At 52.5% G+C, this 20,819-nt stretch overlaps 1 protein-coding gene across 1 annotated transcript in view; it reads right to left on the bottom strand.

The window, feature by feature from the left end:
• Window positions 1-3,324: 3,324 nt before the first annotated feature.
• FAM160A1 (family with sequence similarity 160, member A1) overlaps window positions 3,325-20,819 on the bottom strand; it is a 68,900-nt gene continuing 51,405 nt past the window's right edge. The window contains exons 7-12 of the mRNA XM_004685323.2: window positions 18,295-18,485; window positions 14,907-15,483; window positions 14,134-14,702; window positions 9,187-9,365; window positions 8,690-8,828; window positions 3,325-3,589 (exon numbers count right to left, since the gene is read on the bottom strand). Of these exons, the coding sequence (XP_004685380.1) occupies window positions 3,339-3,589; window positions 8,690-8,828; window positions 9,187-9,365; window positions 14,134-14,702; window positions 14,907-15,483; window positions 18,295-18,485 (1,906 nt within the window). The 3' untranslated portion in view covers window positions 3,325-3,338. The remainder of the gene's footprint in view (window positions 3,590-8,689; window positions 8,829-9,186; window positions 9,366-14,133; window positions 14,703-14,906; window positions 15,484-18,294; window positions 18,486-20,819) is intronic.

The raw sequence follows: 20,819 nt of genomic DNA, 5'->3' as shown, positions 1-20,819 counted from the left end.
CGCCAACGCTGCTCACGGCAGCTTCACACCACCGCACCCCCACCCTCGGGGCAGCACACCCCCAAAGCAAGCCGGGCACACTGCCCAGATTCAGCGGCAGCCCCTCCACAACCCCAGACCTCTGTCTCAGGGGGCCTGGCGATCCGCTGTCAAGCTGGCCTGGGGACATCGGGCAGCTGCCAACCCGCAGTATTAACTTCTCCCATCACGTCCCAAGGGGACGCTTCCCCGACGCCACCAGGCCTCGTGATGGTTTCTGGGGCTGCAGAGCACCACATCTGACCTAAATAAGCGCCATGTGTAAGGGTCGGGCCTGCAGGCCCCCTGAACTGAGGGCTCCCTTCCTGCACGTGATGGAGACCTCAGTTCCTACCCGGCGCATCACAGTATTTTCTGAAGAGTCCTAAGGAAAGTGGGGAGCGCCTCGTGATTGTCTGAATGCGGGGAAGAGCGCACCACTGCTGAGTTCACATGCCTACTTTCCACGCCACCGTCCCATGTCAGAGCAGGGAAATTGTTCATTTACCCCATGAAGTTGTATTTTAGACTAAATTCAACCAATACTTTAACATCTTAAAGACATTCACTTGGCCACCTCCAAAACTCACTATCAAATATCCCTCGGAAGTGCAAACTCAGTCTTAGGAATCGAGGTCGATGCTGTGGCATTCCAGGAGGCCCTGACGCGCCCTCCTGCCCTGGCCATTGAGGGTGGAGACACAGCAGTGTCCCCCTGGGGACAGAGCCAGAAAGGGTTAGGTCCACCGTTGTCCCACAAGTATGGACTTGTCCCCTGGCAGCTTCTGCATGCGTATTTGCAGGCGGGCCGGATAGCTCCGCATCGTCCCCCAGCACATCACAAGTGGTGTTTGTACGGGGCTCGCCTGTTACTTTATGGCTGGAATATTCTGCCTCGTCACCAGGAGCTGTTTTCCCACCAAGGAGCCCCGTGTGTGGCAGTCACCTGCTGTACAGCCCCTTCCTGTCCGCCCAGACCAGTGCCCCCAGCCCTCAGGGTCCGTCTTCTCCTCCCAGATCTCTGCCACTCTTTGCTGGCGTATTTCCCCCTGCCCTGAGCCTCTTCGCCCAGTCCACCTGCAATGTCATTCAGCCACCAGGGTTTGCTGATTCTCTATAATGTATTTCCAGGTCAGTTTTCTGATTTCATACTGAAAAACCCTGGACTTGAGGCTCTAAGGAGGCAGCTGTGATGGATTCAGAAACATGAGCCACTTCCACTTCCTAACAGGGCATTAGGGAGATGATCCATTGATTGTCCCTCATGTGAGTTCGCTCCCAGCACCCCACCCCGGGGTGAAACTTCCCTGCCTCTCACCCCAAACACTGGTCATCTCGGTCTTCTTTAAAGTCAGTCTACCGCAGCACCTATTGCAAAATGCACCAAGAATTTTCCTCCAAATCAACCTCTTTCCCTGGGTACCTTTCACAGAGGACTGTGATGCTCTGATGCTCTGTAATAAAGCAACATGGACTCAGGGAGACTCAACACCATCACCGGACAATGGAGAGAAGTGCAAATCAAACCGAAAAGCTAGAGAATAACACCTTTTCCAGATGTGACTTCAGCATTTTACATTCATGCATGGTTTACGTAAATACATGTTTAAGTCAGAACTGGAAGACACATACTTGTGCAAACAATGCTGGAAGGTAAGTTACAACCTTCCATCTCTCTGCCCCCTTTCTCGTTCTCTTTACCTGAAGCCGTCTGCTTAGCTCAGAGAGACTCATGGGTGGCGCCGACCCAGGTGGAGAAGCCAGGCTGTTGGGCCACACCCATGCTACCTGCTGCAAGGCAGCTGAGCAAACCAGTTTTTAAGAACTGGTGACTGTGGAATCAGAAATGGAGACGGCATCTTTGGCTTCCTGCACAACTCGGAGGCGCCGTAAAGCTGGCCCCTGAGGGTCACACCGCCCAGGCCGCGTCTCCTGGGGTCTCCACTCCACCCTGGCTGTTTCCATGAGGGTGTTCCAAGACGCCTGGGACACAAAGGGTCAGCCTCTGCTCTCAGGGTCTCAGGTGAGATCCTTTCCTCCACGCCCCACCTGTGCTGGGGACACAGCTGAAGCCCCCTAGTCAGCACTCAGGCACAGCCAACCTGCGATGCGCCGGCCCTGCGGGATGGCCACCCAGTGGACAGCTGGCTGGGTGTTGAACTGAGGACACAGCCCTCGGTGTGACTGTACCTCTCGGAGCCGGCTGAAAAGCTGCAGAGGGGCTAACACATCACATGAGGCCTTCTACTGAACCCCATTACTCAGAAGGCGGGGTTTCGGCGCAGACCGTCACCAGCAGGTGCTGGGCTGTGCAGGGTCCACGCCCTGTGGCCGTCTGCACCTTCCTGGCTCCCAGGCTGACACCTCCTGGTTTCTCTACACAGTGTAACATATCAGACAAGGGAAACACATAGAAAGGAACTGCCGGTGTTTTTACAAGTTGCATTTAGTTTGCTTTTATCCTGTTCCTCCCACACTCCATATTACCCCATAGAAAACCCACTATGAAACAGCTTCACCAATTAATCTGTTTCCCAAAGAGCATCTCAAAAAATAATGATGGTTGTCTTCTTACACAAGTTCTATGATACCAGGCTGTATTGATCTGCTCAAACTAAAAAAAAAAAAAACTGCATAGGTCTATTTCATTTGGGGGCAAGTCTTACTAAAATAAGGCCATTTGTAGTGTTTCAGTAGTGATACACTGATTGAAGAAAGCTCTTAAGCAACCAGAAACTCTCCCTGCGTTCCAGATTCTGGCGGCTCTAGGTGACTCACAGGCGGCAGCTGGGAGCGGTGGACTTGCCTGCACTTAAGGCCACGCAGAACCAAGTCTCAGGGAGGGAATCCAAAGGAGCACACAGCTGGGCTCCACTCGCCTTCACGCTCCCCTCCGTGCCAGGGGACCCAAGCTGCAGAAGGCAGCAGGGGCAGATGCATGTCCTTCCTGTGCTACTGAAGAGCCAGCCTCGGGGGGCACTTCAGTAAGCGCTGAACCCCAGTACTCGCATGGCGTGAGCTAGGCTGCGAGATGAGTGACTCACATGGGGGAGGAACAACCCAAAAACAGGAGGGAGGAAAACTGAGCAAAGAACACCTGCAAAGGAGCAACCAGCTTACGAGACTTACATTCTACACAACTTAAGGTGGAAAGACCCGGCCAGAGAAGAGAGAGGGGGTAGGCAGAAAAGCCCCTCCCCACAAATCAAGTATTTTCAGGAAATATCAAAGTAGAAATTTTTGTAAGCAGCTTTGCATTTAACATTCAGTCAAGATACTAAACCCTTAAAAAACAGGACCCGCTATTCAAAAACAAGCATCTAGCAGCAGTCCTCCAGGTCCCCCAGGATCTTGCAGCACAGAATGGAGTGTTCCTGGGCCAGGGCGGCCAGCTCCTTCAGGAACTCCGGGAAGAGGGCAGCGGCCAGCATGGTGTTGCGCACGGGCAGGGGCAGGCTGGGGGGCGCCCCCACCACCTTGGCTCTGTTTGTCAGGAAGGGCTGGAGCACTCTTGGGGGACCGTCCAAAAGGTTCTTGCTGCTTCCAGTCCTGGACGCCTCCTGAATGGCATCTGGAACCAGAAAGGAGACCGTCACGTGACCCGCCAGGGCCCCTCACACCCCACCTCTTGGGTGAGGTGCTGCTGGCGATGCCATCATCGGGCAGGGCTCAGGCCCCTGTGATGGCCTCAGGCACAGCCGGAGCACACAGAGCTGCCACAGATGCCTCCGGCATGGGAGCAGGTCGCACCTGAAAGCCTGCGGAAGGCTGTGTGTGCAGAAACTGTGGTGAAAGTCTAGGGTTATCGAGATGCTTCCAGGGCCGGGCCAGGACAGGACGGGAAGGACACGATGGAGGAGGCAGCTCTGTCACTCAGTTACTGAGGGGCGTGCCCACCGCCTCAGCCTCCAGAGTTGGGGTGCACGCTGTGCAGCGCCACAGGGAGGCTGGGGTAACCAGTCACTCCACACTCCCTGCAACTCCTGCTCCAGCCTCTGGGGGTCCCTGGACATCCTCCCAAATCTCCTATTCAGACATCCCACCCCCTGTGGGAAACTGAATGGAAGAGACTTTCCAAGGCTGGAGAGAACCAGTGCCAGATGCTGCCTTCCAAAATTCAAGGAACGATTCCGGGGTTCAGTGTCAGCTCCACGGACATCTGTCTATGAGCCCAAACTTTGTAACAAAGTCAAGAGATTTGCATTTTCATAGCAAATCAGTTTTATTAATTTAAAGGTTTGACTTCCCTGACTATTCAAGCCCTGGATATCGCTAACCTTCATACATTTATAGGAATTATGTATGCCTTCTTCTATCCTCTACTCAAACCATCTCATTACTCCTTATAAATCATCATATTCAAGCCCTTCGTTATTTTGGCTGCTATTTAGAATTCAATCCCATTTTTCAACGCTCTCCTTAGAGTGTTGCTTAACTACAGCACTAAAAATTCTTGACATTTATAGTACTTTCCACATCTCACTACTATAGTCTTTAGTGTTAAAAAAAAAAATCCTCCACTTTACTGCTTTAAATATCCTAGATGAAAGCTTATCACAGCTCGTGCCATGAAGAAGTGGAGAAGTTGGGACTCTCAACTGCTACCACCTTTCAGAGGAAGCTCACTCATGTGATGACAGGCTGTGGACTGAAGCTCCCATCACGGAGCCGCGCCAGCTTAGAGTCCCCCTCGCACCCCACCGAACTCTCCAGCCCTGCAGCTCATGATGGAAGCTGGTCTGGATGCCAGTGGGGACCAGGCATAAATCCCAGCCCAAGCACCGCCTGGTCCCACTGCTCCCACCCTGGGGTGCCCGGGCCCCATCTCTGCCCACCGGGCCTAAGGGGCACCAGGGTGCGAGCACAGACTCGGCCCCTCACCGGCTGGTGAGGTGGGACCCGTCACTGCGCCTCTCTGGACTCTCGTGTCCCGCCTGTCAAAAGCCCCGAGAGCACCCATGAGAGTCACATGCATCCATAGGTGCAAGGCACAGCACAGGCCGCCCGGTGAGCGGGGGGGTGGGGGTTGGGGGGGGCAAGCCAGCCTTGTCGATGCAGCGTTCCGCAGGCTGCACAGAGCACTTCCTTCTTCCTGCCGCTAGAAGTAACCCTGTCTCGCCTTTCACCCCACTCTAATTACCAACTAAAGCTTCTCTGCCCTTTAGCCTTGCCTTGCTAGTTATGCTTTTCACTCCTACTAGCTTTGAGACTTGGAGCGCTCGGCCCTCCAACACTCCCTCAGTCTCAGAAACTAATCAACATTTGCCGAACGAAATGGGGAGGGAGGAACCGGCCCAGCCAGGCCTTGCCTACACCTGCCTGTCTGGAGCCAGTTCAGCTCCTCCTCTCCATCTTTCTCTTTCAAATTCACTTTTTCCTCACCCCACCCCTCAAAGGGCTTTTATGCCTCATTTATCTAGCAGTCCAGGAGTTGCTGAGCCTCATTTACCCAGCTGGAATCCAACAATTAAAGCTGTTTCACTAAGAAAGGCAGGACCAGACCCAGGGAGGGAGGAGGCCTGCCCCACCCTTCAGTGTCTGCTGCAGAGGGGAGCATGTCCGGTCACAAAGCACCAATCTGCTGCACACGCAGAGTGAGGCAGCCAAGTGATGGTCCTCACCTGGAGGCCAGCTTACCATGCCTCAGTTTCCTTTCCTGAAAGTTTCCTCCCTTCTAGGGCTAGAGCAGTTAAAAGACTGAATGTAAAATAAAGAAACACAACCTCTGGTTTAAAAAGCAGTGGAGGGGGAAAGCAAGGAGCCTGTCAAGTGGTGGAGCCTCAGTCGAACAGCCTCCAGGATCTGAAGAGGTGGCTGACTAGAAGCTCCCGCCTCGGCACAGCGACCACCCAGCACCTGTTTCTGTCAGAAGCCTTAGTGGGGAGACCCCGTTTTCAGCCAGGCTGCCAGGAGTCCAGGAAGTGTAGTGCCTGCGCCATGAGCAGGGGCTCAGGAGCCAGTGTTAGGGGCTGTAAAAGGGGAGCAAGCGCCAGACGGCAGACACTGCGCAGGAGCGTGCAGGAGTGGCCCTCGAAAGATGCGGGGAAGGTTTTCAAGATGGGTGCTGGGAAGACTTCAGAAGTGAGCAGAGAGGCCCACAGCCCACTCACTCACCACCTTGCCAGACGGAGGCAGAGTGAGCAAAATGAATGGCACACAGACACGGGAGGCTATTTGGCCAAGCGCCCAAGTTCTCGGGGAAAGCAATTCTTCTTCTCGGGCTACCACATTGCACACGTGGCTTCTCAGCGCTGTGAGGGGCACGCACCCCACTCACTCTGTGAGTTTAGAGCTGTCTTACGTGTAGGGAGGGTGTCATTTTGCTACCCAGGGAGACGTCAGAACGGCCCCCTGAAACACTCCCTAAGGGAGTGAGACATGTCCTGCAAGTCAGCGTCCCTGCAGGTCACAGATGTCTGAAAGCCTCAACCACAGCTGGGTACCTAGACAACCACACGCAGTGGGAACCAGGTCCCCTGGGCTCACACCTGGCAGCCAGGACAGAGCACAAGGCCGGAGGGGCCCCAGCACTCCACTCCACCCCCCCACCTGTGGTTAAGAGGCCCCTCACCAAGGAGGGCCTCGGATGTGGGCCGGGGAATGTACCTGCCCCCATGGGCTCTGGAGCTCTGTGATCCTGGCTGACTCAGGCCTCTAGTTCCTCATGTGAAAATGAAGTTGCCTTCTGTGTAACTTCATAAAACCTGGCTGGGAAAGCACTTTGCAAACTATGAAATATAAACAAAGATAGATCCACGGTGCCACGTTGGGAGACTGAAGTCACCTCTGGAGGGCTGCAGACACGGCCCTGCTCTGCGCAACAGGGACACTTGCTTGGTTCCCAACTTCTCCAGTCGGTGACCTGCTCTGGCCAATGGGTGCGCAGAACTGGCCTCCCAAGCTAGAGCCTCAATAGATTTTGGATGTTCCTGCTCTCACACCTGCCCAGCCTGCAGCTGTGATGCTGACAGGCAGGGCTGAGAGATGCAGACCCCTACTGCCCCACTGATATGAGGGAGGTAGCCCAGGCATCAACCTCTGGCTGATGGCAACTCACTGGTGAGTCCAGCCAAGACCAGTCGCCCAGCCCCCAGCTCAGCCAGCGCCAGGCGAGCGCTCCTAGATGGCTTCCAGCGAAGACGGGGTTTGCGCTGGCTGGTCCTGCGAACTGGCGCACCCTCCCTCGCGGCACGCTCCTGTCAGGAGGAACTGGCCACTGCCCGTGTCCTCGTGGAGGAGGCCCTGTGGACCCACCGTCCACCTTCTTCCACAAATGGCTTGGATGGCACTTCCCAAGGGCCAGTGCTCGCACCTAGCCCTCATCTGCCAGCAAAGCAGCACCTTTTCCCAAACGCTGCCTTGCAGTGGCTGAAGGTTTTTCACACCCACAGTCCTAAGGCCAGAAAGGATTGAGAGATGAAAAACAAACCCTTCAGCCCTCTTGGGTGGCGCAGTGGGTTAAAGCACAGCACTGAGAAGCTAAAGCCGCTTCCGCATGAGTTCGATTCCCGCCTGCCCCGGAGGTGACCACATGGCGCAGCAGACCTCTCCTGACCCGCCCGCTGCTCCCCTCAGCAGTGTACTTTGTAGATCTGCCTGTTCTGTTCCCCATTCTGTCTCTGGTGAAGCCTCTTGCCGCCCCTGAGCCTGTACCCCAGTTCTGTACGCACAAATAAATAAATCTTTAAAAAAGAAAGAAAAAGTAAAAGAACCCTTCATTTCAGAGTTAGGGAACGTGAGGCCCAGTGAGGCCTCGTGACCAAGATCAAGTCGCCATACAGAGGCAAGGGCAGGCGTTGGTGGCTCTGGGGTCTTCGCAGCTTCCTTTAAAGACTTAAAGGTTGCCCTCAGTCACATTTCTGCCTCTGGCTGTCAGCCCTGTCTCTGATCACAGACCTGTATGTATTAGCTGAAGACTCAGAGCCCCGCCTGCACTGCTCACCTGTCAGAAAGAAGCCTCACTGTCTACGAGATGAGGGAAAGCCAGAGTGACAAGGCCTTGCCTTGCCTAGCTGGCACCCACCAAAGACAAAGTCTCAGCTCAGAAGACGGCTGGCCCTCAGGTGTGCCCCACCTGAGCTTAAAGCAGGCAAAGCAGGCCCGTCCAGGCTCCTGCTCGGCAACTCCGCGCCCCACACCGGCTGCCGCCAGGCCCCCAGTCTAATACCTCCAGAGCGGATAAAAAGGCGACCTCAGGAAGCTAGAGCTAAGCAGAACACTTACTTCTCACAGTCTGAATAATTTTTCCCTCTAAAGTACTAAAACATACTTATCACTGGTCTGAGAGTCTGAAAACACAATAAAGAGAACGGACGCTTTCCTCAGGGGACAGCGTCCTGAAGACTGGCCAGGGTGTGCCCACAAAGCTCCTGTGCCCCATGGGCCAGTTCCCAGGAAGGCCTGGCACGGCCTTACCTCGCTCCTCCCTGAGCGGCTCTCAGTGAGGAAGCAAGTGCCCCACGCCCTCCGGGCTGGACCAGCAGGTGCGAGCAGGGCAGGCTTTCTTTCGGTGTAAGGACACTGAAGAAGGCCGGGCCCTCTCTGCGGGGTCAAAATGAAACTAGAGTTCGATGGCTTTAGGGCCCAGGAGCCAACGCAGCATCTGTGAAGCCAAACAAGGAGGCTGAGGAAATGCAGGAGTAGCCAAGCAGACACGGGGGACCTGGCTGACCTTTGGTGGGTGACTCAGGGGTCATGTCAGACATGTCCACGCGAAAGAGCAGGTACTGCTGGGCTTGTATGAGGAGTCCCGGGAAGTCTCTCTCCACAGACGCAAACTGTTCTATCTTGTTTTTCACAGACGCAAGGACCTGTCAAAAACCACAGTAATGAAGTTCGTGCTGCACAACAGCGTCCCACCCTCGGTTTTCAACACATCTCTCAGGTGCAGCCCTCGTTGCAGGAATTTCTATGGTAGGAGGCATGTGCTTGTTTTCAACTGCCGGGGCGTTCCTGGTAGGGCACCCTGAGAACATCAAGCTAAATGAAGTTTGCATTTTTTCTAGAATAATCTAAGCAACCAGCACCATAGGATAGGGCAGGGAAGCAAACGAATTAGAACAGAGGACTTGGTTAAAAACAACAAAATAGCAAGGGGAAGGAGAAAAGGAGCCCTGCTCTTTAGCGCCCGCAAAGCCAACAGGGGTGGCCGTGGGCTCGCGCACCCACCTGGTAGAGTGAGCGGACGCTCGGCTGGAAGACCATGTTGGTGTTGAGCAGGAAGGAGCGCAGGAGCGGCTGGGGGTAGCTGGCTAGCTGGGTGATGATGCCGATGAGCAGCAAGTTCACGTGCAGAGAGTTCTCCAGCATGTTCTCCAGCTTGGACAGGACCACGCTGATGAAGGGGCCTGCAGGAGGAACACAAGGCTTCAGGCTGGCTGGGCACAAGAGGGGCGCGAGAGCCCGACTTCCTTGACGAAGGCGCCCGGAAGCCACAGCCCCCAAGCCTGGACAGGCCTGCCAGTGGCAGGGCGCACAGGGACGTGGCCCCAAGACCAGAGCAGAACATGCGCAGGTGCTGCAACGAGCAGAAAATGTGCACGGAGCTAACACTTGGCCTCCATGAGCAGTTTTAATACTGTGCAGATGAGCCCAGACCTTGAAAAGAACAATCAGAGGACAGATTAATTTTTTAAATAAAAATATACTTTTCCGGGCCCTCCCTGGTGGCGCAGGGGGTTGAAGCGCCGCACTATGAAGCTCTCCAAAGCCACTGCAGCAGGAGTTCGATCCCTGCCTGCCCCGGACCTGACCCACAGGGCGCGGCAGACCTCTCCTGACCCGCCTGTTGTGCTCCTCACTCTGTCTCTGGTGAAGCCTCTCACTGCCTCTGCACCTCTGACCTGTACCCCAATTCTGTATGAATAATTAATTTAAAAAATAAGATAGACTTTTCCATATTGCCATACTTCTTGGGGTTGCTGAGGCTGAAAAGCATGACACCTGTCATCTCCCCAAACAGGGTTTTGTGCAAATATTTGAAGCCACAAAAACTTTATGTAGACATCCAGGACTATCAAATAAATACATACAAACCATGTTCATCAAATAACCACAGTATGAAAAAGGACTGTTTACCCCCAAGAAACAAATGGCAAAGATTCTGTCTTGCCAAATGGCACAACAAAAATGGAAGAACCAGAAGAAGACAGAGAAAGGGTGGGATGGGGCTGGCAACTGGGCGGCTACACCTCAATTTTCAGATGAGAGAAAGAGAAAAAAAGGAACCCTGGTTTGGGGGCTACAGCTTGGTGCACCGTGTTCCTCCAAAAGGAAAAGCGAGATGAGGACATGAGCAATGCATCCAAAACTTAGTCTAAAGAGGTTTGACTAATTTGGGTCACTAGAAGGTTATTATCTTTATGCCTGAGTTCATTAAAGTGGAGGGAAAGCAAGGCTATTGGCATGAATTTACTCGAAGATGTTTTCCATTTTTACAATAAAAGCAAAACCGATGAGAAGTGTGTATTTCCCCCAGTGGGGCTACTGGGTGTCCCTAACGTCCCTGCAACAGAGAAGTACCTGGCTCAGATGAGTAAACACGGCTCACAAGATGTCAGCACTCCTAATGAGTTTGACAAAGACATACTTCATCACAAGATGCCTCATTGAGAAGCTACGGTGGCGTGAGAGTGCGAAGCCCTTGCAAGAGAACAAGCTGTTGGTGAGAAATGGGAATAGGCCTAAACCTTTTACCCACAGGCAAGTAATGGGGTGATGGCAGAGTTCCTGTCCCTGGGAACACTGAAGTCCCCAGGGAACACATCCTAGGGGTCTCTGGGCACAGAGAAGGCTGCATCCCTCATGCTCCGCCTGCGGCTCCCTTTCCAGGAGCCTGGAGGTCAGGGGCATCTTCAAGTGCAGAGCTGTGGAGAGTCCTCACTTACAAAACACAGCTGAAGAGCTGGCCAAGGACATTCAGAAACATGATCGAAGCCCCACTTGGAAAGCAGCCTCATGGCAGGAATATCACAGGTCACTCTAAGGCATCACAACACAATCCTGGCTTTCCGGGTAGATGGAGAAGGCCGTGATCCCAGGCACAGGGCTTCCAGCCCTCTCACCTGCTGGCCCTGGCTTGCACCTGCTTCCTCCCAGTGCAGGTCAATCAGTTCACATGTGGGAGGGTAGAGTGTCCTGTGAAACATGTGTCCTTAGCGTGAACCAACAACCGCCTTCGTTGACTGATCTGGACTTGGCTTCATCCACCACCTGGTAACCATGGAAGTTACTGACCACGCAGAGGCCAGGATGGCACTGGCAATCTACTGCTACAAAGGAGGGGGAAACCGCATGAACACCACGTCCTGCAGGGAGTAAGTATCATCATCTCACTTGAGTAGCAAATATTAGATTGAGGCCAGTAGACTGTCATTATAATCCACTACTGACTTTCATTACAACTTGTTAGGCATGGAGAAAAATAAAAAATATAGATCAAGCCTTTTTGAATTCTTGTTTATTCTTGATGCCTAGCACTACAGAAAAAAAAAAAGGCCTGTTTATTGGCAAAATACAGTTGCTAGGGAAACTGGTAAACAGCAGAAAACTCAGCTGCAGTCAGAAAGCCACAGGTACGCGTAGGGTTGCAGGAGCATTGTCCCCTTCTTCTTCTAGGAAGATGAATTCCCCACACATAAAATACTTAATTTCAGCACAACCAAGACTATCTCCATGGCCTCCCTGTCATGTCCCTCTGCTCAAGGCCCCTCCTCCAGCCTGGGTCTCCGCTTGCTTGCCTCCTGCTCTGGGACCCCAGCTTCAACTCAGCCACTTTCCCCTTAGAGATACTCCTGAGGGGAGACCTTCACCTCCCCTGCCCTCCCCTCCTCTGCCAGCACGCCCGAGGTCAGACTCATCATCACTCGTCAGAAATCCAGTCAGTTTTTCTATTTTAATAGAGAATAAAATGATTTGAACTCCTCCCCACCCCCACCCCACCCCCAAGCAGTGCAGAACTATCTCCTGTAGGAGGATGAGACACAGACCTGTGCTCTGGCGGCAGGCAGGCCCTCTTGGCAGATGCGAGAGTATGCTTCCAGAAATGTTTTGTGTGTATAATAAAATATAATGGAATTGTTATCAAAAACACTCGTTAATCACTTCCAATGTGTCAAGAAAGGTTCTAAGCACATTTCCACCCATGCATCGACGTACTTAAACTCTCAGAACCACCCCATGAAACGAGCTTATTCTTCACGCCCAGTTAAAGAGGAGGCAGAATTGGGGCAACAGGCAGTCGATGAGAGCCCCACTTTAGCACAGGCCATCTGGCCCCAAGGCCTATGCTCTTACCCAACACATGTCCTGCTTTCCAGGTCGGTGTGTGTACGTGAGAGAGTCCAGTTAATAATAGGCAGTCATGTGTCCCCAGACTTCGGGGCTAAGTTCTGAGAAAAGCAGCCTGATCTGCCTGTGTGAGTTCGCCCCGCACAGTCCCAGCCGGCAGAGGCCCCGCACAGGGAGGCCCGCAGCAGGCGGCACGCATGCGTTTGTCCGTGACTGAAGGTTCGTCAGGCCGAGCCTGACTGTGCTGAGACGGCCCCAACGGGTCATCTCGGGGATGAAGGCTCATGCCGTCACGTGGGTGTCGTACTGGTGAAACAGTCTCCTGCTAGTGGACACTGGGCTTGTAGTCTATCAAAAGCACGCCCCAACGAACATCTTTGCATACATTTCTTGGAGTGAGTCCAGCTATGAAAACACCCCAGAGACAGACGCACTGACTCCTGCCTCAGGCAGACTGCCGTGGGCTGGCCACTGCTGTCCTGACCCCTCCGAGTCCCCAGGCCCCGCCCCTGCCTCACAACTAGGAAGAGCAAGATCATCTAATCTTTTTACTTGGTGATTGACTGATTGGATTTTAATTAAAACCCATTCACACGGAAATGTTATCACAACTACAACCTCAACTCTTTTCATTGTGGCATTAAAAGTTTTCTCCCTCTTCAAGGAAATGTTTGGGCATCAACAAGTCGATGAAAAGAGCAGTGGAGGAGGGCAGGCCAGCTCCTGGAAACCACACTAAGTCTCCCTGGCTGGATGGGAAGCAAAAGCGATGTGTTTGCGCCAGGTGACCCAAGCAGTGGGGAGCGTGGTCTTCTCGCCCGGCTGCTCCAGGCTTGCTAGGGAAGAACAGGCCCAGGGGTGCCGGGAACGCCCCGTGATCTTTAATAACGCACTGCATCTCCGCCCTCAGTGTCTCATCACCCTCAGAGGGACCAAGGGCAGGTCAGGAAGGCCAAGGTGGCCCCGGAGTGCCAGAGCCAGGATTACCCCACAGGCCTGACTCCGGGCCACCGTCTGGCCCTCTGCAGTACCAGCTTCTTGCACCTGAACATCTGGCAGGGGTCCCCGCCTTCCCTGAGCTGAGCCCTCTGTGCCAGACCCTTCTGTGCCAGAATTTGCAGACTGAGACTGCAGACGGGTGATATTTAACGGTGCTTTCTCTCACGAGTCTCACCTGACGTGCTGCCGAGCACACACTTTGCCGCCACACGCTCTCTACCTGGTCTGGGGGCACCGCTGGACACACCCATTCTTTCGTGGAGCGGGATGTGCATGTGTCTCCTCCATGGGTGTGTGGGTGAGGATTCTACGGTGATCTGAAACGAGCTCCCCGGCAAAGGCACAACTTGCCCCAAGAGCCTCTGAGTGGGAGCACAACTCCATTTACTCAGCGAGTATCCTGAGCTCGAGCCAGGGCCAGGGGCCAGGAGAGGGCAGAGACAAGTCAACAACGCCTGTGCCCTCGGAGAGCATGCACTCGGGGTGGGAGGGAGGCTAAACTGTTCTCAAAATGCTTTTTTAAAAAACGCTAAGGAGAAAATTCAGACTAAAGGAACTGCGGCTTTCAAATTAAGTGGCTTTCAAATTAAATGAGATGAGACTCAGTCCGTCCTGTTATTTTCTCAAGGACATACCAAGTTACTAAACAGTAAAATCTAACTTTAACCTGCTGGCGTTAAACTTTCCCTTTAGGAAAGTTAATGCCGCTAGGAAAGTTAATGCCGCTAGGAAACGCGGCGGCTCCTCACCGTCACCTACCTTACTTCCTTTTGCAAAAGGTACAAGTACTTTCACAAGCAGAAATCACAAGCAATTTACGGTGGTCACCTGTGAAGGGGGTGCTCTGAGTCCGCGCCGGCTGGTGACTGGCAAAGGCAGTCTCGTCTCTCACCCCAAAGGGCGACGGCACGGTCTCCGCAGCAGGAGTTTCCACTAGGAAAGAGTCAAAGTCATCCTCGTCCTCCTCTAACTCCTTCTTCCCTTCCTCCTCCATCGCCTCCTCGTCTCCTCTGCTCTCTTCTACCTCCCCCTCTGCCTCTTTTACGAAAAGCAAGGGGTCAGGGGAGGAGAAGTTCTGTTCTGTCAAGCCCTCCGTGCCAGAATCCAGTTCCCTAATGATCTGGTCATACTGGGCCATGAAATCTTCACCGTCTGGGTCAGGGACCCCTGGGTCTGGGCTGTGCCCTGCGTCGGAGAGGAGGGCTGTCAACTCTGAGCTCGACTCTGGGGGTACTTCAGGCCTGTCCTCTTGTTTCGGTCCCTTGGCCACCTCTTGAAACAGGTCAGACATGCCCTGACCAGCTGCTGCCTCTAGATCCGCTTCTGGCTGAGGGCTGGGCAGGGGACCGTTGTTCGTCGGGGGACTGGCAAGCTCAGTCAGGGCTGGGGAAGGGGGCCTGGGGGCTCCCCCTGGTGGATTCCCAGTGTCCTCAGCTGGGGAGGGGGGCCTGGGGGCTCCCCTTGGTGGGTTCCCAGTGTCCTCAGCTGGGGAGGGGGGCCTGGGGGCTCCCCTTGGTGGGTTCCCAGTGTCCTCAGCTGGGGAGGGGGGCCTGGGGGCTCCCCTTGGTGGGTTCCCAGTGTCCTCAGCTGGGGAGGGGGGCCTGGGAGCTCCCCCTGGTGGGTTCCCAGGGTCCTCTGCGTCCTTCTCGGCACACAACCTGTACACCATCACGTCATCCTGAAAGTCAGACTCTTCGATGTACGAGCCTTTGAAGAGCAGGATTGCATTTTTCTTCATCTCCTGGATGTGTTTTGGGGGTTCGATGGGCGCGGGCGGGCCCGAGCGCTCCAGATCATCGTCAGCCCCCGGGGAGCCCACATCCGCCTCCGAGGAGATGCCCGTGTCGTAGCTGTCGTCCCACTCCAGCTCCGTCTGGCTCTTCTCCTTCCTGGGAGCGGGCTGAGGCCCTGTCTTCCTGGGGAGCTGCTGCGGGAGCCTGAACACAGGGTGAGGGGTGGGGGGCACGCTCTCCTCTGCCAGGCTCCGGAGAAGCGACTCGGGGTCGGGGGCTTCTCCGTCATACAGGGCGGACCAGACGCGACAGTCCCGCATGCAGTGCAGGATGCTGGTGTGCGCCTCCCAGAGGTACTGCAGGTAGCTGATGTCCAGCGCCTTCCCGTACTCCACGATGCAGGCCGACGGGGAGAAGGCCTCAGGGAGCTGCTCCTGCACCGGCCCTGCCACGGGAGAGACACATCAGCGGAAGGCAGGCCACGACCAGTGGGGGGGGGTTGGGGGGGGCAGCTACAGGCCACGGGCTAGTGGGGGGGGCAGCTACTTACGTTCTAATTAAATGATTTTAAAATATGTTTTTAAAAAATATTTTACAAAATTTTCATCATTTATTCATGATATGTTGTGAGTCTATAAATTATAAATATTAATAAATTATCTGTGGGTGCATGCTATACATAGTAATGTAAGCATTAATATCAGTGAGTTACCTCTGAATCATATTTTAACGGGGAGATATTAAAGAGGAAAGATTAGCACAGAAACGCTACCTCATCAAAGACAGAGCCAGGTCCAGCGAGAGTCGACAGAAGCTGGAGAGAAAGACGATGAATAAAGGCAACCTCTCAAGTTGCTGAGAGGCTTAAATCAGGGAGAGAAACTAGCACCTGCCACAGGTCTGGTAATAATTACAAAGTTTTCTATAAACACTAAAGTCAAAAGCACATGACTCAGGCCCTTCCTGGTGGCGCAACCGGTTAAAGCACTGCACTGAGAAGCTAAAGCCACTTCCGCATGAGTTCAATCCCCGCCTGCCCCGGAGGAGACCACATGGCGTGGCAGACCTCTCCTGACCCGCCCGCTGCTCCCCTCAGCAGTGTACTTCGTTGATCTGCCTGTTCTGCTCCCCGCTCTGTCTCTGGTGAAGTCTCTCACTGACCCTGAGCCTCTGGCCTGTACCCCAGTTCTGTATGTACAAATAAATAAATCTTTAAAAAAAAAAAGCACATGACTCAAAAATTGGGGAGCTAAAACTTTTCAAAAAAAAAAAAACCCTCTGGGATTGGAGAAAAGCCTGTTAGCTGATTCTCCCCAGGTCATGGCTATAGCGGTATATCCAAGTGCTCTCTTATGAAGATCACAGTCACCTCCAAAATGGTCTTTTAGCCCAGGAATGTGCCTCTGGGCCACGCTGACCTCTGACGTTAGAGGCCGCAACGCATTACTGAAGTAGCTGTGGAAACATCTGCATTGAGGTGTACATTTTTTCCGGAAGAGAAAAAGAATTGAGACAAGGAGAAATACCTGTCCGTCACTTCTCAGACATCTACTAAGCAGCAGTCAGTGTCTAATTTGAACACGGCGCGGCAGGAGTTATTTCTGCGTGTACAGAAGAAGCCTCAGGGTGGGCGGCCAGCACGGCTCCCGCCCACCCCGTCGCTCAGCCACACCATCTCCACTGTCTTGTCTCATCATTAAGCCTCTACCAGTCTGGGCCAGAAATGGACTTTAAGACCGTACAGCTGCAGTTCCTAAGTACAAACATAATCTATCTTTTATTTCTACGACTAAAGGTTAGTCTTCTTAGCCACTTGGAAGAAAAAGACAGCCAGACTACCACTGGCAATATTTATGACCAAGCTGTTTTAAGAGCCTTGCATGTTTCAACCCAAGCCTGGCACAACCCTTTGCGGTAGGTACCGATGAGGCCAGTGTTTGGAAAGGTTGCGAAAGCCCAGGCTCTGAATCCAAGCCGCTAAGCACTGCAGAATAACTACTTTACCCGCCCCCGCCTACCCTCACCCTCATCGCTCACACTCTGGGTCTCAGCCTCCGGAAGCCAGCCTCAGAGGCTCAGAACGTGGAATCAGGCCGGGCTCCACCTGTCACACAGCCCTGAACAAGTGTCTCCCACTCTCCCAGGCTGTGTGTTTACCTGTAAGGCGGGAAAACTGTCTTCTGGAAAGGACCAACTGACCACACAGGGAGAGACAGGCAGTTACAGGCACACAGCGGGGACACGCTGAGCATGACTTTTGAATTCTGTGGCAAGATCTGCCACAGAATCACACTTGAAGCCACTTTTATAGTTAAAAAAAAAAAAAAGACATCAACTTCCAAGAGTTTAAGGAAAAAAATTTTACCTAACTAGAAAATATATTTAAAACACAACCTGCTATTAAAAGAAAAAAAAAAGTAGCCCAAAATTACTGACTTCCAAGGCCAAGAATCAGTAAGGCAACCTTAATTTCTAAAAACTGCATTTATATCAAATGTTGTTATTTCTTGAGCTAGGACTCAGCTGACCGTGGCTGGGTGGACAGAAGGACATTGTGAAGGGGCTGGGGGCAGGGCAGGCGGCAGACTGGATACACCTGTGTGGGCACCAGGTCTGGCCACTTCCTAGTGGTCCCAGGGCGGCAGAAGCTTCCTAAACTGAAATCTCTTCTGGCCCTCAAAGACACACAAACGCCCCCTGTCGGCTGCCGGCAGAGGGCCGAGGCTGACACGGTGGCTGTTTAAATTCTACTTGTACCAGGCTGACTGCAGCTGGCAAACAGCACATGTGTTCCAAAATGCCTGCAAAAACACAGCACATGAAAACTCCCTCCTTGGGTCAATCAGACATATCGGATATTGCTGTCTTATCGCCAGTTGCAAGTTTTACAATGATGTCTGACTCACAGGCCAGCATCTCCACCTGGCCACTGAAGATGAAAAGAAAGGCTAATTCTATCTCAGCTGCAGGCACCGCTACGCCGTCAGGAAACACCTGGTGTCTGTTTTCGCATCTGGACTCTGGAGGCCACTGGAAAGACTAGTTCAAGGTCCGGGGGAGCGTCAATGATCACTGATTACGAGTGTCCCTAACCCCTCACCAACCACGAAAGGACTCCCAACCAGTCATTCACCAAAGAAACAGGACTCGGGGCATTCTTCCCTGTCTTCCTAGTGGGACACAGCCCCAAGGACAGACGGGCCCGAGGACAGACGGGCCTTCGCATCCTTTGGTTTCAAGATCGCCATGCACCTACCTGAGCACTCAAGCTCACGCTTGGACCACAGGATATAATCCCTCTCTTGGTTCCCCAGCGTCAGGGTGATCCCGCTGGAGCAGCAGACCGGGGTGAGGGCGAGCAGCTTGGCTGCAGAAACAGAGTAACAGTCCCTCTCCTTCACAGCCCACCTCTGACTCAGCATCATGTGATTGCATGGGATCAGATACCTGGAAGGACAATAAGCACCGGCATTCAGTCTCTGCAGTGGCCAGCCCCAGTCGCACCCCTCCACCAATCAGGACCAGTCGTGGCCAGCAGTGGACACATCCTTTTTGACCAAGGGCTTCTTTCTTCTGACAGCATACCCCCTCTGCAAAGCATTTGCAGGTGCTCACAATTTAATCTCCTGCTGTACCTCACTCTCAAACCATCCATCTCACCGAATTCCCTTACTTATGCCAGTTTCTTTATTAGAAAGAATATGTCCCATTTGCTGGTAGAACTGAGTATGAACAGTGTCTGTTATCGAAACATTCTGCCCGGTGGGGGACAGCAGAGGAGAGGGTCATGTCTGCTCTAATTCTGGGTCCAGCTTGGGAGACTGTATTTGACTGACAAAGGCATGAATGCTACAGGCAGAAAATAAAAGGGCCCTTCCTTCACAATCTCTAGAGATACTTTGGTGACCAAAAATGATGCAGGGAAGAGGCCTCCTCCTCCTGACTGAACGCCAAGAGAGGGCATGCTGCTCCAGCACCTCAGCACCCCTGCCTTCTCAGGAGGGTTGGGGCCCGGCAGAGAGAGACAAGGGGCTCAGCAGGTGAGGAGGCCCTGGGAGTCTGGCGGGCAGCTGCCGTGGCGGACAGAGCTGCTTGTGAGCACACGCAAGACCCCTCCTTTTGGGCATCCCAGAAGTGACAGCTGACGCTTTGCCGGGCTCAAGGTCTTGGATCTGGGGGGCGGAGGGAAGAAGCTGGAAACCAGTCTCACGGCTGTTGATGCAAACCCTTCTGGCCACAAAAGCTGGGGAGCCCTAGGGAGATTCATATTACACAAAATTTATTGTATCTTTATTTTGAGCATGAGTTTTCTAAAATATTGAAGCTGCTTCAATGCTTTTTCATACTACAGGAACTTTACAAATACTTACAGCTCAAACCATGCATATTTCATGATTTAAGTTGGTACACACATTTTTCTACTCTTGTTTGAAGTATTAAAAAAAATAGGACATGCTTTCAGTAGAAACTAAAAATTTTCTTCTGAGAAAAACAAATAAAGGGAGATCCCCTATAGGTTGTAGAGCAGGCCTATGAATTGGAAATGGAAGCGTAAGTTCTCATAAATAACCCCCCTTGTATTCAAAGCAGCACTTCTACTGTGCCTTGAAAATGAAGGATGACCCCAGAGGGAAGAGTAGGAAAACCACACAGTGACCCTCGGTCTTTCTATCATGTTCAGGGAAAGATTAGGACCAGCATGAATGTCAGAAGCTTTCCAAATGTCAAATATCAAAAGGAAAGACTGTCGATAGTAGAAAACCACTTAGGAATTTAGTACAGGTATGTGTCATCAAACTATCTTTTTGTTTATGCTACGTTGATTCTGTTTGAGAATCTTAAATTTGGGAAGCACTAAAAATAATTAGAGACTAGTAAATATCTGATTTAGTCCAGATTACTTAAAGCCATCCCACAATGTAGTAGGAAAAAAATATTGTCTGTATCATCCTCCACTTTTTCATTATTTCCCAACCCCCTAAAACTCTGGGTCTACTTTCTAGCTTCCTAAATATCACTCATTAAAATGAATCATCATCACTTTTGAAACAATCCAGTGACAACCGATCGATAGCCAAGCAGATATATGTAGCTGGCTGTTGCACTGACAATAAAAACAAGCAAAAAACAGAACAGGAAAGCACAGCGAAGTAAGCAAAGTGCTTCCTATGAGATGCCGAGAACGTCAATGGCCGCCATGGGCAAAACCCCACAAAGCAACGTCAGTAAATTTCAAAAAGCTCATTTGTTTTTCAAAGAACTTCTGGCCATATTTCTCCTATTCATTCTATCCTTGATGTGCTGGGGTTTGTTGGTTTGTTTTTAACTCTCCTCCAGACACCTCATCCCCACACAGATGGAAATAAATGTTCCTGCAGTATACTTCTCTTGGTGTTAGACCACCTGATTCTGAACACAACTGGCAGCTCATCAAACTGACAATGGACCAGTCTGGGGTGGGGGCAGGGAGAACAGCCCAACCAGAAAATTCAGAAATGGCATTCAGGACATTAAGCAATTAAACTTTGCCTAAACTGGGAAAAGCCAGGAACATAGGGGTGATATGTCACTGCTCATCAGCGTGTCCATCAGGCTTGGGCCTATCTGGAATGTGATGTCCCTGAAAGTGAATAATTTCTCCTTGGTTTTCTGCTCACCAAAACAGCTTCCTGTGAGGACTACCTTATTTCAGCTACTCTTCTGGTATTTTGCTAAGTAAACGAAACAGATACAAATGGATTATGACTTAGAAATGTTGAAGTTTAAAGAGTGTTTAGGTTG

This window comes from Condylura cristata, unplaced genomic scaffold, assembly GCF_000260355.1.
Source record: "Condylura cristata isolate star-nosed mole 26May11 unplaced genomic scaffold, ConCri1.0 scaffold00018, whole genome shotgun sequence".
NCBI classification, from domain to species: Eukaryota; Metazoa; Chordata; class Mammalia; order Eulipotyphla; family Talpidae; genus Condylura; species Condylura cristata.
This window is presented reverse-complemented; position numbering and strand designations above follow the sequence as displayed.